Source organism: Metopolophium dirhodum, chromosome 3 (genome assembly GCF_019925205.1).
Source record: "Metopolophium dirhodum isolate CAU chromosome 3, ASM1992520v1, whole genome shotgun sequence".
NCBI lineage: Eukaryota > Metazoa > Arthropoda > Insecta > Hemiptera > Aphididae > Metopolophium > Metopolophium dirhodum.
Window position 1 is genome coordinate 22187901 of NC_083562.1, and position 17980 is coordinate 22205880.

The 17980-nt window shown below is 27.7% G+C and overlaps 1 protein-coding gene across 5 annotated transcripts in view; it reads right to left on the bottom strand.

Annotated features, from left to right (window-relative positions):
* The window catches only part of LOC132940432 (proton-coupled folate transporter-like), a 27701-nt gene continuing 9721 nt past the window's right edge, over positions 1-17980 (bottom strand). Inside the window, exons 1-9 of one of the 5 annotated variants that reach the window (XR_009664080.1) lie at positions 11638-11965; positions 7714-8355; positions 6791-7181; positions 3185-3286; positions 2940-3077; positions 2720-2803; positions 2423-2579; positions 711-795; positions 1-355 (exon numbers count right to left, since the gene is read on the bottom strand). Coding sequence is in view for 3 of the 5 variants with exons in the window: in XM_061008044.1 (XP_060864027.1) it covers positions 262-355; positions 2423-2579; positions 2720-2803; positions 2940-3077; positions 3185-3286; positions 6791-7181; positions 7714-8304 (1557 nt within the window). In the remaining 2 variants the exon portion in view is untranslated. Of the gene's footprint in view, positions 356-657; positions 796-2422; positions 2580-2719; positions 2804-2939; positions 3078-3184; positions 3287-6790; positions 7182-7713; positions 8356-11637; positions 11966-15060; positions 15163-17980 lie in introns of those variants that run through there. The other 4 variants (XR_009664079.1, XM_061008044.1, XM_061008042.1 and 1 more) reach the window with 4 other exon arrangements.

Below are 17980 nucleotides of genomic sequence, written 5' to 3' on the forward strand. Positions count from 1 at the left end.
AAAAATAAAAAATATATTCAATAAGCAATACCTAATTTAAACTCACCAAAATTGGTTCCAGCTGAGATGGGTTTAACTTAGTTAATATAAATTGACGTAATTTAAATATAAATAAAATTGGTTTGCACTAGTAACTAGTAAATAGTGTTTACTAGTATAATAATATACAATAAAAAATGTATGTGATATAAATAAAACTTTTTTACATGTTAAAATAATTTAAAACAATATTAATAATTTAAACACATTACTGTAATAATTTTAAGGATGTTGACTGTCAGGTTCTCCTGATAAGGCTTGTTTCTCTTCAAAATCTTCCCATTTTTCGTTTTGTTTGTGTTTCTTATACATCCATCTAAAATATATGTTACATATTATATTATAAACAGTTAATTAAACAGAATATTATTTAATAATGTTAAAAGAATATACTACACATAATAATATGTACGATTGTACGAGACTCTCACCACCGAAGAACAATAAATTCTAAATGGACATTAATACATTATCATGCATTTTGAAAATTATCACAAGTTAGTAAAACCAATAAGGTTATAATAGTAATAAGGTTAATATTATATCGTTTTGTTCAAGGAAAAAATATGCGTTTAAAATAATATCGCAAAATTATGATTAAAAAAAAATATATAGTACACGTAAAGGGAAGTAGGTATAAAAATCTTGCGAGAATCCAATGTGACGAGAACCTTTATACTTAAATCAGTTTTGTAACTTTGGCTTTTCTGAGATGTTCATGTTTACGTTCTTCTTTTTGTACGGCTGTACATCCATCTGAATATAAAATCAGTAAATATTTATTCTTCGTATGAATCATTATTAATTTTCATTGGATCTGATAAAATATCTTTCACTTTGTGATGATAATTTCAGTATTTTAGTACCTAGGATGTTATTACAAATAATATGCAATAGTTCTAATTAAATAATTAATATAATATACCTGGCGTACTAAACTGCGTATTATAACAAATGGTACGATAACAAAAATTATAAGAGATTAAATTTTTTTTAGATTCGGAGCGGAACGATGAATGTATTGATTTTACAATGATGTGTATTTTTTTTTTGTGTCTGACATCACAGTTTGGGGCAGTAAAACTGCTTCGATTTTCTTCAACAGTATCTTGTTTGATGGGAAAGTGAATCTAGTTGGTGCATTCGAAAGCTAAAATTCTAAAATTCCCAATATTTTTCAAAAGCGACGGGAAAATCAACATAAAAATTAAGGAAAAACGGGAATTTTTACGCAAAATCGGTTTTCCTCAAAATCAATTTTGGTTTTTAGTAATATCATAGGCTGACTGACCGTTTTCGCTCAGAACCGTTTTTCTTATACAACGCTATTATATCATTGAATTCAAATTTAATGCCATCCATTACAGCAGGGGTGCCCACAGAGAGAGGCCAGTGGGTGCCATTGTACCCACTGAGATTTTTTTTAATGAACAAAAAATCAGTGTATAATAATGTAAATATGTGACTACATATTGATGTATAACATAAATTTAATTTTGCACCCACTGAGCTGATTTCCTGCGGGCGCCCCTGCATTACAATGACCCACTTGTAACTTACTGTACAGCAGAGCGACATCCACTTATCCACTTTTTTTATCACCGATTTAATGATTTTGCGTATTCTATAAACTAAGTTTAGATATTTATTAAACTTTTATTTATAAAAAGATTACCGCGCCACTAACTTCCTATACGTGTGTGTACTGTTAGTATTTTTAAATTATACTTCAGACAATTTTTAATACGTTTCATGGGAAAAGGTAGTCATTTTATATTATAAGTGAATGTATAGAATATTACATTTTGGTGTGATATTTTTTTTCTGTCATCACTGTTTTTTAGTAAAATGAGTGACAACAAGCAACCTAAATTTATCGATTGAAATCAAGTATTCATATCTAGTCAAAAACTATTTTAAAAAGGTTATCTTTAGATTTTCTTAATAATTTCTCTAAATGTACGGACAATCTCTTGGAACAAGTGACAACTATAAACAAACTTTAATCAAAATAATGTCAACAATTAATTATATTTACGTACCTATATATGTATAATTTTTTATGAGGCAATTATATTACTATGCGTACTAATAGTCTATAAATATTACCTAATGACAATGATTTGTAACCAATTCATAAATTAAAGCTACCTATTTCATATACGAATAGGACAGGGTTATATTGCTGGTATAAAATCCAACCTAATTATAGCATTTCTTCGGAGTTTGACCTATGATGATATTATTGAACCTCACTTCACATGTATATGACTATATGAGTATTCAGAATTAGTGGTTTGATATCTCAAACATTTGTAAAACTGTAATTTTGATTAAATCTTATATTGCATACCTAATGTTAAACTATAAAATTTTTACTCACAGAAAAACAAAGATACCAGAAACATTAAGGATTCCTCCGAGTATGTAAAATGCGCCGGGTAGAAAGTGTAGTGTTTTATAATATATCACATTGTACAGAGGTCTGAATATTGCAGGAACTATGGTTTCGACGAGAGAAGATACCGCCAACGCTTGACCTATATACAATACGAAATAAATTAATGCTAATGTATAATACATTTATAAATCATACTTATATATTTAAAAATAATAAGTCCACGTGTGACACAAAAATGAATTCATAATTTTATTACTATGGATTTAATTAACTCCATACCTAGTTGGTTTGCAGGAACAAGTTTTGAGAGTATCGACCTAAACGCAACAAGTGCCGTACCGTGAAAAATGTCCACGATCGGACCTGAAATAAAATATATATTTGTACATAATATTAGCTTTGTAAGCAGATCATATTTTCTATATTGACTATTAGCTGATACGTATTATACATTAATTATATGGATATAATATTGTATGGTTTATTGCATAATATTCACCTAGGTAGAATAAGAATTCAGTCGGTGCATAGGCGTAAACGAATGAAGCCAATCCTTTACTCAGACATCCAATTGCCCCAAGCAGTCTGTCGTCAATGCCAAAACGTTTAACCAGAATCCACAACGTAAATGCAATACCTGGAATTTAATAATACGCATGTGTCATTAGTCTTTGACGATCATTGCCCGAATAGTCGAACATTGTATATAATGTGATTGTTATAGTACGTATTAATTAAATTTACCTACGAGATTACAAATAAAGTAATACGTGGAGAAAACACTGAAATCTACTTCATTCCAGCTGAATTTAACTCGTACCAACAAATACATCAATGTTTGTTCACCTGAAACGAGTTTTTCCCCACATTAAATCATTTAAATCACAAATGCTTTATTCGATAATCACGTAAATAATTTGCAGTTAATTGCAATATTAAGTACATTTTGATTACTATATAACATTATAACTATAATATTTAAAAAGCGCCTAAGAAATGACTACTCGACAAGAATGCCAACTTTCTAATTTTTATAACTTATATAACACAATTTGTGAAATAATTACTAAATTATGTCTCGAAATGGTTGTTGTCTCCAATTTGATAAAGTGTAATTTTATTCATTTTATGATAAAATAAAACATATTACGCACAATTTATTGTTTTTATTATTTGTTCAACGTTAGGCTTTAAGATGAATTCGATGAATCATGACTGTATTGGTTTTAAAATGCTAAATATCTGTTTTTGGTGTGTGTGCTTGTGCACCTACATGATTTACAGTAGAAAAATTGCATTGATATTCAATTTAAATATCTTTTTTGGTAGGGAAGTGAATTTAGTTACTACTTTTGGGTGATATAAATTAATAATTTTGACTACTTTTCTTAATAATTGAATTAAACAAGAAATAAAAATTGTAAGAAAACGGGATGTTTACGTAAAACCAGTTTTGACGAAATAAATTTTTTTATTTTGTCATAATTCAAAAAAAAAAATAACTGGCTACTTAAGATAATTTTTAAAAATAATAATTGTAGCTACTTAAAATTATATGAACATTATATACCCGATATAATTATCAAAATATTATTAATTTTTTGAGATATTAATAAATAATTATTTTTGATTTATTTTAAATTTTTTTTCTGTAAATTAAAATAAAAGTTTTTGCTTAGTCAAACAATTTATAAATTATTTAAAAGTTACTCATATTATATTGCTGTAATTAAAAAAAATTAGGAGTGATTTCACAAATATTATATAATGCATCTGAAGTTTAAATTTTGACGAAATTTGATATTTACACACGTAAAATAACAATTTCTTAGCAAACAGTTTTCTTATTTTATTGTAATTCAAATACCAATAATCGTAGACTCATGCCATTTTTACCAAATTTTAATATTAGTATTACCTACACATGGTAAAATTTTCTAAATAGTTTGATTATTTTAGTTATTTATAGGCATTTAACATTTTCGGTTTTTTATAATTATCGATAAATACATTTTGGCTCAGTCCAAAATCTTGAAAATGTAATAAAAAGTTCCTCATAAAAGTTTATCATATAAAATGATTTGATATTTAATAATATGCTCGATTTTTTTTATAAAAATGTATAGTATAAACGTCAAAACGTCTAAAATTCAAAAACTATTTTGTTTATTTATAAAATTATCAACTTTAATAGGTAAGGCTTGAAAATTGAATAAAAGTTTCTTCATAACCATAAGTATTTTATGCTGCTAATGAAAAATTTAAAATATAATAGATATATACTAGGTATGTAGACACTATTTTTTATAGACATTTGAATTTCAAATTTGTATGGAATTAGATATTTAAACGAAGAATAACAATTTTTGTTGGTTTGCTGTAATTCAAAAATATTTTTTCTGAGAATTTGAAGCTTAAACGTATATTATTATATTTTATACACACAATTGCTATTTAAAAACATTTATTATGATATTGCCTACATATTTCACCACGAATAACCTACTTTTTGGAATAAATTAATTCAACCTACTACCGTATTATTAATAGTAAAATAAATTACCATATTAACAACATAAATACATCATAAAGTATACTTAGTAACTTGGGCTGATCGACAGTCTTCGCTCAGAAAGGTTTTTCGTATTGCAATGATTTTTCATTGAATTTAAATTTATCAAATACATTACAGTGACTTATACTCAATATCGAGGTACACTCGACACCTACTGTACAACTGAGCGATTATCTACTCTCCTCCTTTTTTAAAATGATTTATTCATGTCATATCCAGTGTCATACAAATGTTATATATTTTAATATTTATACATTTAAGTTGTATTTATTTAAGGTTACGTAGGTACTTAGTAATTAGGTAAGATGTATTTCAGTTTTTAATATGTAGATTTAGTATGACTTAAACGTTAAATATTACTATGTATACATTTACTGATATTTAAATAAATACATTTTAAAAGTATAATAATATGTATAACACCTTGCAAGTTATTAAATATGAAATCAAAAAAAATAAAATAGTTGGTAGAGTTATACTTAAAATAAAAATATATCAATTATAGTAAATATTTTGTTTCACAGTGTAAATTATCGTTTCGTAAAATTGTAAGTGTGAAAAAACCGTTTCTATTTTATGGACAACTTTTTATGAAAATATCGATTTCACGAAGTGAAAATATACATAATTATTTATATTTAATATGTTTTATAATTATATATTATAAAATTAACGGAAAACATACGTAATACAACAGGTTCCCAGCAAATATAACTTCGTGCAACAAAATACTACGTAGAAGGATTATAGTTGATAACTATTCGATATTCAATATATTCATAATTTGGAATTGAGATGAATAATATTTAGTATTAAATAATAATTATTTTATTTTATAAAAAAAATGTAAAAACCAATTTTATGTTATCATAGCTTTAAGAGGACGCCACACCCGCATGTGTTGTCTCCATCTTACAAACACGTAACATACCAAATTTACGCTCAGAAATGCACGTGTTATGCCGTTAGTTTAAAAATTAGAGTGAATTGACCTATTATGAAACTTGATGGTAAGAAAATTATCTGTGTTTTGTAGAAAGTTTTTTTACGATAATTCAGTTTTTAAGTGAGTTATGCGTGCACAATAAATGTAAATTAAAAATATGGTCAACACAGATAATGTTCTTACCATCAATTTTCATAATAGGTTGATTCACTCTAATTTTTAAGCTAACAGCATAAAACGTGAATTTTTTAGCGTACATTTAGTATGTTGCGCGTTTGTAAGACGGAGACAACACATGCGAGTGTGGCGTCCTCTTAATAAAAAAAGTAAATTGTCCTATTATCAAACTTAAAGTTGAGAATATTATCTAGGACATCACGTTAGGCCTATATTGATATATTAATTTTAAAAATTGAGTCAAAACCATGTAAAACATCATAATTTTAAAATACTCATTACCCGCTTTAAAGATCGAATTTCATTAAAATCTTATTTATAAATATTAATTTATTTCAGATAGATACTCAATTTGTTTTTTTCCTTATTTATAAGTAATAACATTTATACTAGGCAATCGCGGATTTAGTAAGATCTTAAAATATAAAAAAAAAATTCTAAATTTGTACCTGAGTAAAAATATTTTAGATATTATACCATTGGTTAAATATACTCATGTATATTCAATGATTATACCATACATTTTAGTTTTGGGTTATTTGCATATCATTTTCATTTTCTACAAAGTTTAATAACATATTTCATTAAACTTATATATTTTATAATGTGTACTATATATTATGCTCATAAAATAATAATTTAATATACAAACCACTCAGAGGTCCCAAAATAATAACCATGATAACAAACAACAATATAATGTCGGTTCTTCTTTTATCGTCATTTCCTCGCTTAAATGTAACTCGAAGCGCTTCTTTTACGTGTTTCAAGTCAAAGAAATCGGTTATCGCGAGTAAAGCTGATTTTTTGCAGTGTCCAACGACAATATTGGGCTCATGGTATTTTTCTACGACAGCGGGCTTAATATCTTTGATGACAATTATACAGTACATGAAGCTGAACAAATACATTCCAGTGGATATAAAGTACACGCCGTAAAAACCGTAATCTCGAAACAGGATGCCGGATAACGCTGATCCAACGGTTATACTGATCGAGAAAATTAAACTCACGAAGCCCACTCGAACTGTTCTACTTTTAACCTAGAACGATATAATGTACAGGTTAAAAATTGTATGCATTAAACAAAATATTATATAAATAGTTTTGCAGATTAATGTTGAATATTATTATACAAGCAATTTTATCTGTAGTTTCAACTTTCAATGTTCGTATATTTAATGATAAATTACTATGCATAGAGTAAGAATGTAAGGTATGTCTAATTAGTAATTAGAGATCACACTTTTTTTTATGAAAACAGTTATTTCTAAAAGTAACAAAATTCTATGCCAAAGTCCCTCCAAACTGCATTATTTTACTTCATACCCATGTTTCATTAAGATAAAATAAGAGAACCATACGTGTTCAAAAGAGCTACACTAAGTGATTTCTCCGGCATACGACTTACTACATACCTACCCAACCATTCATAAATATAGAGATAGTATAGACTATAAGTCTATTCGCAGACAGAGGATTTAACGGGTGTAATGGCGATTTAAATTCGCAAACGTCAAGCCCACCAGATACACCTTACCTATAGCTTACAAGGCAATATTATAATAAACTCACCGTGCTTATGTCCCCCACGTACGCGAACACGGCTAGTATCAGTATAGGTAAGCCACCCGTAATGGCCGACGGGACCGACTCGACGATACCTGCTACCTCCATCGGCAGCTCATGGAAGAAGTACACGCAAATGACCAGGCCGACGTTGCGCACCAGTTCGCCGATTATTGGCAACAGCATAAACGGTTTCCGCTTCTGGTTCCGGTCGCTCCACGAACCGACGAACATCACCAGAACGCATGGCACAATGTTCTGGAAGGGGCTCTGCCAGAGCATCATCTTGGTCACCAGCTGCTGCACTGCCAACTCTTCATTCCGGTAAGACGTGGCGTTCTTGTTCTCCAGGGCATAACACACCGTCTGCCCCAGACTCAGGTTCACCCGGCAAGCCTTTTGCATGTTCAGGTTTTGCGTGGTCAGGCTGGACATGATCATGGATAGCTGGAAGACCCCCAACATCGGTTCTACCGTCACATTCCGGGCCATGTGCGCCGCTTTGGACGTGAAGCTCATTTTCCGCCACTCGTCTTCATCCGCATCGGCGTTGGTAATCGGCGGGCACGCCTTCGCCACGTGTTTGTTTGTTTTCATGATTGCGATTTACGAGAAGTATACACCTAAATAGTCATACTCTTGTCAGACCTGAAACAGTGTCAAAAGTTGAAGATTATTGATTTTGTTTAATTTTTACATCTATATACTGTTCTACTTCTACATCAATGGCTCGACTATTTGTAACTTATATATTATATCGTGTAACATAATATCACTTGGAGTAGGTATAGAAAGCAAAAATCGTATAATATTTCAAATTTCACAAAGAAGATTCTTATATTGTCATATTATACACAGTGGTGTAGCCAGGGAGGGGGCTAAGGGGGATAAGCCACCCCCATTGACTGTGTTGACCTTAGAATTTTATCAAAATTAATAAAAAAATAAAAAATGTAAATAACAGACATATTGTATTTGTATACTTAACCCCCCCCCTGGTTACGCCACTGATTATACATATGAATATACAGGGTGTAACAGGAAGACCTGACAAATTAAATAACTTTGGTCATAATCAATACATTTATTTTTGTATATGTATATAATATTGACTCTTGCGGTACACGTATAATATAATATTTTTTATTTTTATCATTTTATACTGTTATACTGTAAAATTAAATTAAACAATTTTAAATTTGATTTAATTTTTTTTGAAAAATTCAAAATAGCCAATTTGTAAATTTGGTTATTAGAAAAATGTTGATTGTAAAAACACTTATTTAAGTCATGTTGTTTATTTTTTATGAACTTTTAAACTGTCCAAATTTTTTTAACTGAGACTCATTAATTTGAAAAGTAATAAATGATAACCTTTAAAAAAAAATATTTAGCTTTTAACAAGTAATTATTCAAAAATTGTCGTAAAATATTTTTAAAAAGTTTATACTATATGATACTATACTAATATACTATATTTTTACTATTAATGGATTAAAAGAATCTTATCTTAAATTTAAATTATCTGTTTTCTAAACATATTGTGTAATTATAATAAAGATACTATTTCCATTGGACCTTGGGCGGTTGATATTATATTAAAAGTTATGATATAGGTATGTTTTAATTTAGAATGCGTTAATTATAAATGCGTGAATGTGTGTTTATAATAATATAAATATGTTTATTGCTTAATGGTAAATTCTTGCTAAATTTCTACAAAGACCAAATTTGGGCGAAACTTGTTCCGATTTTTTTTAGTAGTGAACCAGTATTTATTACGATCACGTTTACGCTGTAAGTCGTTGAATCATAATTTATTGCCTACAGCTTATTAAAATTAAAATAATATAATATGGATAGGTACGTTAGTAAAATATATCATAAGGCCGATTTTAAGAAAACAATTATAAATTATAATTATTATATCTATTAATTCGAACTATTAAATTATGTATTATAGCTTATGCGAGAATCTAATTTCTGATTCAACACGTTTACCATTGCTGAAAATCACAGTTGGATGTCAGTGATCTATCACTATATTAACAGTGACGACCACTGCTTATCCATAATCGGCTAATTAACGAATCACTAATTCGTCATTAGTACATATATATTTTTAAATACCTATCTTTATAAACCGTTCAGCTGGTGGGACACTGCTTTAATATTTATTATGACCTTTAAGTATTTGGGAAAACAATATTGGACGGTATTCCCTGTTCTTGTTTCGTGATTTTTCGTTTTAGTTTAGAATAAATTTAAATGTTATCAGCAATTACGCAGCGTGTGGCGCCAGATTAGGAATATGTGCGTACTGCGAAGGCAATGAACGTGTTAAAAGTTTAAATTTAAATACTTACTAAAATGTTTCAATCTTTGATGATAGATATTATAATGGTATGCCACTTAACCAACTATTGTATGAATATGAGTTTTATTGCAAATTTTTGTATATTTAAATAAATACTCTGGAGTCAACTCTTCGGTAATATTAATCTATTTTAAAATTACAATTATGTTCAAATTTAAAAATATGTTACAAAGTAAAACATAATCAATTCCTAAGTATATTATACCTAATTTAGATAAATTTATGTTCCCTAAAGAATTTAACAACTAAATTAGGTGCTGTGCCTATATTATATTTTATACTCTTATTTCTTTAAAATAGATACCTACATCCACAGCTTATACTATATTTCATAAATAAGTTTATCATATTAATGCATTAAAATAATAATTACAATTGAAACCAAAAAGTAAAAATAATTTTTACATACAAATATTATTATATATAAAATATTGGAGGTAGGTACCTATATAAATTATAATTATATAAGTCCATATTTCAGTATAATATATTCTAAAAATAAATAACGTAGGTAACCTAATAAATTTAATAACTGCTATTTATCTATCTTTCAAATACACCAGAATACAAATATTAAATTTAAAAGTTTTTCAATATTTTAACATTCTAACCTTGGCTTAATTTAGACTTTTGGAATCCTTGATCAAATAATATTTGGAGAAGAGCATGGGTAAATAATATAAATTATGTCTAAAATGTGCTATGCCTAAACTAATCTAACTTTCTAATCTATAATAATAAATCTCAGCATGTTTTTTGTTCTTAAAACAAAATTAAATATTACACGAATAATATGCCTCAAATTGCGCATACAATATTTATTTTATTTTATTTCATTCGTTCAATGGTACCTATAGGTTAACTTTTTAGAGTAAACGTAAAATACCAATACCATGTAAATAATAAGTATTTATGGTAAAAAATAACAAAATAATTATCATTTTTTAACATAATAGCCATATATTAAACTTATTTATGCCATTTATTTATATTTGGAAATACGAACAAAACCCGTGTACATTTTAATAATACTAACATAATATGTTATTATTTATTTATTAAACACTGACCCCCATAATATTTTAATTGGTAATTAAATATTAAAAATATCTCACATAATATTGACTTTAGTGAACTATGATAATTTTATGATTTTTAATTCCATTTTATTTTTCATAATTTTATATTTTTTAACACTTTTGGGGGTCTAAAAAATTATGTGACCATGGTATAAGCAGCCTTAAACCACTCCAATAAATTTTGTCATGATTATAATTTATAACATTAAGTCAAATAATTTCCGTCGTTAGAACTCCTGATTAATAGTTTCGAAAATTGTACGTTTTCTATGCAGGAGCATATTTTTAATTAAAATAAAAAGTAACTAATTTAAACTGAAGCATTGCATATTATATTTCTACATAATATTTGTAATGTTTTAGAAGTACCTATTCCTAAATTATATTATAAAATAATGTTTGTTAAAAAATGTAATCTCAAACAATTAGTTTTCTTATATTCATATATGTGATAATACAATTAATTCTACTTACGAAAAACTAATTCCAAATTGTCTGTATCTTAAATATTAATAGGTAAAACACGCTGTATTTATCAACTCATCGCTTCAACTCAGCGTCATGTCTTGCTGGCTATAACTCTGTGTTTAATGTTAGGACTATCGGCATTCACCAGTTCGTTATATAGGTACGTAAACGCTGTAAACCGGATTGTTATATAATGCAAACATTGAGTCGAACGATTTCCTATTGGACTTTTCCATAATGTCATGCATCTTTTTGCAACATAATGGCTAATGGCTAGACATTTTAAGGAAAAGCAAATTAGGTACAAAAGCTATGAAAATTCAACAACACCTAACTTTCTCGATGTATACAATACACTAATGTTAAATTCAATAATTATAGAGATAAGAATAAATAAAAAAAATTATATAAATTATTATTTAAAAAATAACACATAAACTACAAATTACAATGACGCGTACCGGCGAGGGAGTGGTAATTATTGTCTCGCTTGGCTTACGTCTGCGCAAATAAGTGTAAGATAAGTGATAAGTATTATTTATATCAAATAATAAAGTTAGTAAAATTAAGTTTTTTCAAAATGTCGATGATCACAAAAAAAATAAGATTTTTATTTAATTATGAAGATTACCTATAAAAATAAATGGCTTGTTTATAAATTATAACCCTTCGATTCACAGTGGCACACATTCAGGTTATTATTATTGTTGTTTGTTTTTTTTCTTGAGATTCTTCATAGTGGTATTCTATTTACGACACCGTCAATCTTACAAGGTTACACTGTATAGTTTGTTTCTGTCTCACCGCCACAGGTTCATCGTTCATTAGAAACAATTTGATACCATATAAAAAATTATAAATATGTGAAAAAAATAATAATATGTGACTCATTTCAATAACAAGGATATTATAAAAAAAAAATAGGCCTAAGAATTTATTACTTAGAAATATCACTGTAATTGTGAAACTAATACATTTTTAAAATATTTAAGCTTTACCCCTCATGAAAAAAAATCCCGTTTTCAATTAAGTTCGATTTTCTAAACAATATTTTTCATTACCTACCTTTAGACTCTAACTTCACTCAAATATATAATTTAATATTTTTGTAATTTAGTACCTACTAGCTTGTTATAATAATAATTATTTAATTCTAATGAATTCTATTTTATTTTCACTATCAAGAATCAAGATTCTATGGGAAATTAGTAAGAAAAAATCTGGGGGTCTCTAGACATAGGGAGCCCCTCCTATATACGAATCTGGCTTATCCTGATACTTTATAATAATAATAAGATAATATAGAGTGCAATTCAATGTTTGTATTTTATTTCAAAATTACCTTTACAGTCGTTCATCTCAAAGTGAGCACCAGTAGATAACCACCAAAAAGAAGATTACAATTTTATCAACAGACCATACAGTATAATATAACGGGAACCTATGGTCAAACATCAAACTGTTCGTAAAAGATAACATATTGACAGGTTAATTACATTAATAATTTCTTAGATGAAATTATTATCAAGTTGATAATGTATAATAATGTCGGCTTTTTGTCATGTTGGCTTATTAACCTTGTTGGTTAAAACACCTCAGCAATTTGACTGTTGGCCTTTGGATTAGGTTGAATACTTGAATGTCCGTATACCATATTTGTACTTAACACATTTCCCTAACTCTCTCCTACATATGGTTGCACTGTACAATATACTTTAAAAAAATATATGAGAGCTTGAGCCCTCCTAAACATTTTCCTATTTGAACGATTGTAATTAACACAGTTGTATTTTACTAAATAGCTAATCAATAAAATCAACGAACGAAGTTTAAAATTATAAGATAACCAACTTAAATATAGATGGTGGTTTATAATTTTTTTTTTACCAAGAGTAGAATTAGTATGTATTATACCTAATAGAACCATTATAATATAGTGTAATTAATCTTTTTTACTCAATGTACATGACTACGTCAACCAGTGACTCCCAGACACTGATATATACGTATATAATTAATTAATTAATTTTAATAAAAAATATACATTTTAAATACATATTATTTTTTAAGACCCCTTCTCCCAAAAAAATTTTGAAAATCCGCCACCGACGTCAACTATAATACATTAATACATAATTTTGGCTATAATGCAACATCAATACTACCGAATAATCAAAGGCCGTGCTACCGATGAACGATCCATAGGCAACGTATAGCGATTGCATAAAATCAGCCATTAACCCTATAGAGTCAAATCATAGTATTATTTAAGTAGTTCTAACAACATTCAGATATTACTCAATAATTGGCAATCATTCGATTTACTAAGCTTCTGTAAATATACATACCTACATTGTTAGAGTCCACAATTTGCATTTAATAATAACAATAATTACCTAACACAAGTTCTTGTGCAACTTTAAATCTAACTATGACTGTACGAATCATATTACATTGTTTATAGTTTTGATATACCTATAGCATAGATACTATTATCCAAACTGTATATTTTAATGATGTTAAACGTATGCTTAATCCATGATTTACAGAAACATAAATAAAAATAAAACCATTATTAAAAGTGAGCTAATGACTAATGAGATCAAAATATCGAATCTATATATTAACTTTCAATTTAAAATTAACAGTTTCCGTAAAAAATCATATTAGTTTATTTATATAATACTATTATACTCATTATATGCTTATGTTTATGCGGACGTAAAATATTTCCAAACATTATGTCTAATCATGGTTAGCAAATACAAAATAAAATAACTCGAATATAGTTTTATAATTTTATAACTAACATGGTTTTTTTTAGAAATATTTGGATTCAATGATAGGATAAGTTATAGTTTCTAAGTTAAAAATATAACTCTCTAACCAGTACCCATGCGATTATATGTATTATACAGTCGAATACAGTAACTAAGACCTAGGTATTAACAATAGAAACCTAAGGTGGTTTGTAGTAGTAGTATAGTAGGTACCTATAGGATTTTAAAAAAAATCAAATATATTTTTTAATACAACTTTCTTAACAAATTGTCATTGTTAATAAAATATGTATTAATTAATACATATAATGTATAGTGCAAAATAAAAAAAAAATGTTTAAAAACAAAACACTTACTAGATTGATGAATATTTAAAACTATAGATTAAACAATATAACCACACATTTACATATTGCTACATAATAGTATGTATTAATTGTATTAAATTTGGTATCTCTTAAAAAACACTTATTTGTAAAACTGAAAATCGTTTTAATTTGTTATAGTAAATAATCTAATGAATACTATAGGTAGTAACAATATTATAAGGTATGTATTAATGACTAAAAAAACAATGGCTAATTTTATAAAATGAAATTAAACACTAAACAATAGCATAGACGTTAAAATAATGAATTAAGGTACCTACCTATAAATTGCTCTTACTATAACATAGTAGGTTTATAATATGAGGTACATCAATCTCCGCTTAACATATTATACTACATCAAATCGACAGTTACAACACAACATAACAACCACAAATTGCTGTTGAAACAGTTTATTTTTTTTCATTAATATTATCTTTCAATAAGAAATAATATACTTAATAAGAAGAATAAATTATGCTACTAAAATCGATCATCTTCACTCACTATAACTAATATTAATGTTCGTCGATCCAACGACATTAAAAACAGTACATTAAATTACAGCACCTTCAATTATTTCAGTATGAAAATTACACAAGACTTAATTTTAATACTTAATTGAGTAACAATAGTATATTTATATTATGGATTATTGCATTACCATATTTTATCAAATATAAGATAATAAAACAAAATCCGGGGAATTTTCTCTGTTGTATATAGTACCAGTAGCTGGTAGTAAGGTTTACATAATTTGGGTCATTGGGCCCAAGAAAAAATTTTCAGCATAGGTCCTTACTACCCATATTGATCCTTGACACACTATGATATATAATATTATATTATTTAAAAATGAATACCCCAGCCCCATGATTATTAATATTTGTATTATATTGATATTGTATTATTTTAAAAAACATACTGTATTACTAACTATCAAATATTTTGTCATGTAATCTTTATGCAGTCTAAATTATAGGGAACTGTGTGGTGCTATAGAGCTTGGATTAAAAAAAATTATAACAAATACGATAAATTTGTATGTAAATATTAAATTAATAATAAGGGATAGATACTAATTTAGAGATTAGAAGTAATAATAAACACAAAGGTCCTAGGGTCTCCAACATCTGTTGGTCAACGTAATAAAATTTAAATGTTTTAGTAGGTAATGAAAATTATTTTAGTTTACAAGAATCACTCAAAATTTAAATCATAATTCGCTTTGCCATTTTTAGTCACTTTAAGCGCTGTCTATAATAGATACATTATAACTTATTATTATAACTACGTGTTTGCATAAAAATACTTTATGTGTCCATGACGCAATCAACCGTATGTATTTTACAGACCTGTTTACAACTATTTGGAACATAATGAATGTTATTTATTGATACTTGAAGTATATCGAGTCTCGCTTTACCCACGAGTTGCAATAATAACCACATTTCACGCTCTATAGTTTTGCACAGGAACTACTGATTTTAGAACTCGCCATTTTATATAATATAATATATAGCCATAGGGATGACAGCACTAAAATATTTTTAAAAAAAATATCATAAAATTAAAGACGTATTGTTTCTCCAAAGTTTTTTTTATTATCAAGTGGCCCAATACAAAATATGCATGAAACAACTATAATATATCATAAGTATATTATATAATAACCATGGCTAAATGTATACGCATATGATCGCAACTTTGTGATACATAATATTATCACTTCGATTTATAATACAAAAACACTATAAATTATTAATTACATAGCTAAATAAATGTAAAAATCACTGCCATCTGAGATTCCTTTCCATGATTTAGCATGCAATACTATATAGTAAGTGCACAGCCCATAACGAAAATGCGTCTAAATGCAAATTGCGATCGTACCTTGTAATTTAGCAATGATAATAATCACCTATATTTAATTATTGAATAATTTATTAAAATTTTACATTCCGATATAGAAGTCAATGTAATTCAGGCGCGTAGCCAGGATTTTTTAAAGTGGGGTGTTTTAATTTAATATTTAAATACAATTTGAGAAACTGTCTTAAATTATCTCTAATGAATCATTTTTAAATTTAATTTACATTAGACCTAATGCTAAATCTCAAAATCCTAGTGTGAGCACGCTTCTTTAAAATGTGAATTTTGTAAAATCTTTTCTTAGTGCACCCTTACATGGTGGTACGAAGGTACCATGAACATTTCAAGCCCCCCCACCCCCCAGCTATCATAGTTTAGGCTCTAAGTTGATTAGTCAGTGAATCAAAAAACCGAGCATTTAAAAAAAATAGACACATCGGTCCAGCCATTCTCAAGTGATTCGATTACCAACGAACAGCATTTTAATTTTATTTGTATAGATTATTTTTTACATTTTATTATTTCCACCAACCCAATTAATTTTTCCAGGACGTATTATACATTAATACCTTTCCTGAGACTCAGGCAATCCATTAGTGAAAACTGAAAACTGTACTAAAATACGTTAAGTACTTTTTAAGATATGCGCGCGCGTCGTGCATACAAAAAAGGGGCTTCTTCTTAGTAATATCATCTATATATATATAAAAATAAGTGTACATTTTGAATAAATTTTATAACTCAAGATCCACCAAACCGATTTCGATAAAAATTTCAGGGCATATTAAGGTTGATATGTAAATGGTTTCTGTGAAGTTTTTACGCTGTGCAATAAGTGGTTCCGGAGTTATGGCCTCTTCTCTTAAGTGCACACCTGGCGACATGGCCAAAAACAACAACAACGTCTATTCCTTGATCATCGCATCACGCGTGAACGGCCGATTTTGCTAATTCTTTTTTTGTTGTTATCTTAACTAAAGAAATTTTTGTTTTTTAATGGTTGCTATGGGTTATATATCTATATATATAAAAATAAGTGTATAGACGTTGTTGTTGTTTTTGGCGATGTCACCAGGTGTGCACTTAAGAGAAGAGGCCATAACTCCGGAACCACTTATCGCACAGCGTAAAAACTTCACAGAAACCATTTACGCATCAACCTTAATATGCTCTGAAATTTTTATCGAAATCGGTTTGGTGGATCTTGAGTTATAAAATGTATTCAAAATGTACACTTATTTTTATATATATAGATTATATTACTAAGAAGAAGCCCCTTTTTTGTATGCACGACGCGCGCGCATATCTTAAAAAGTACTTAACGTATTT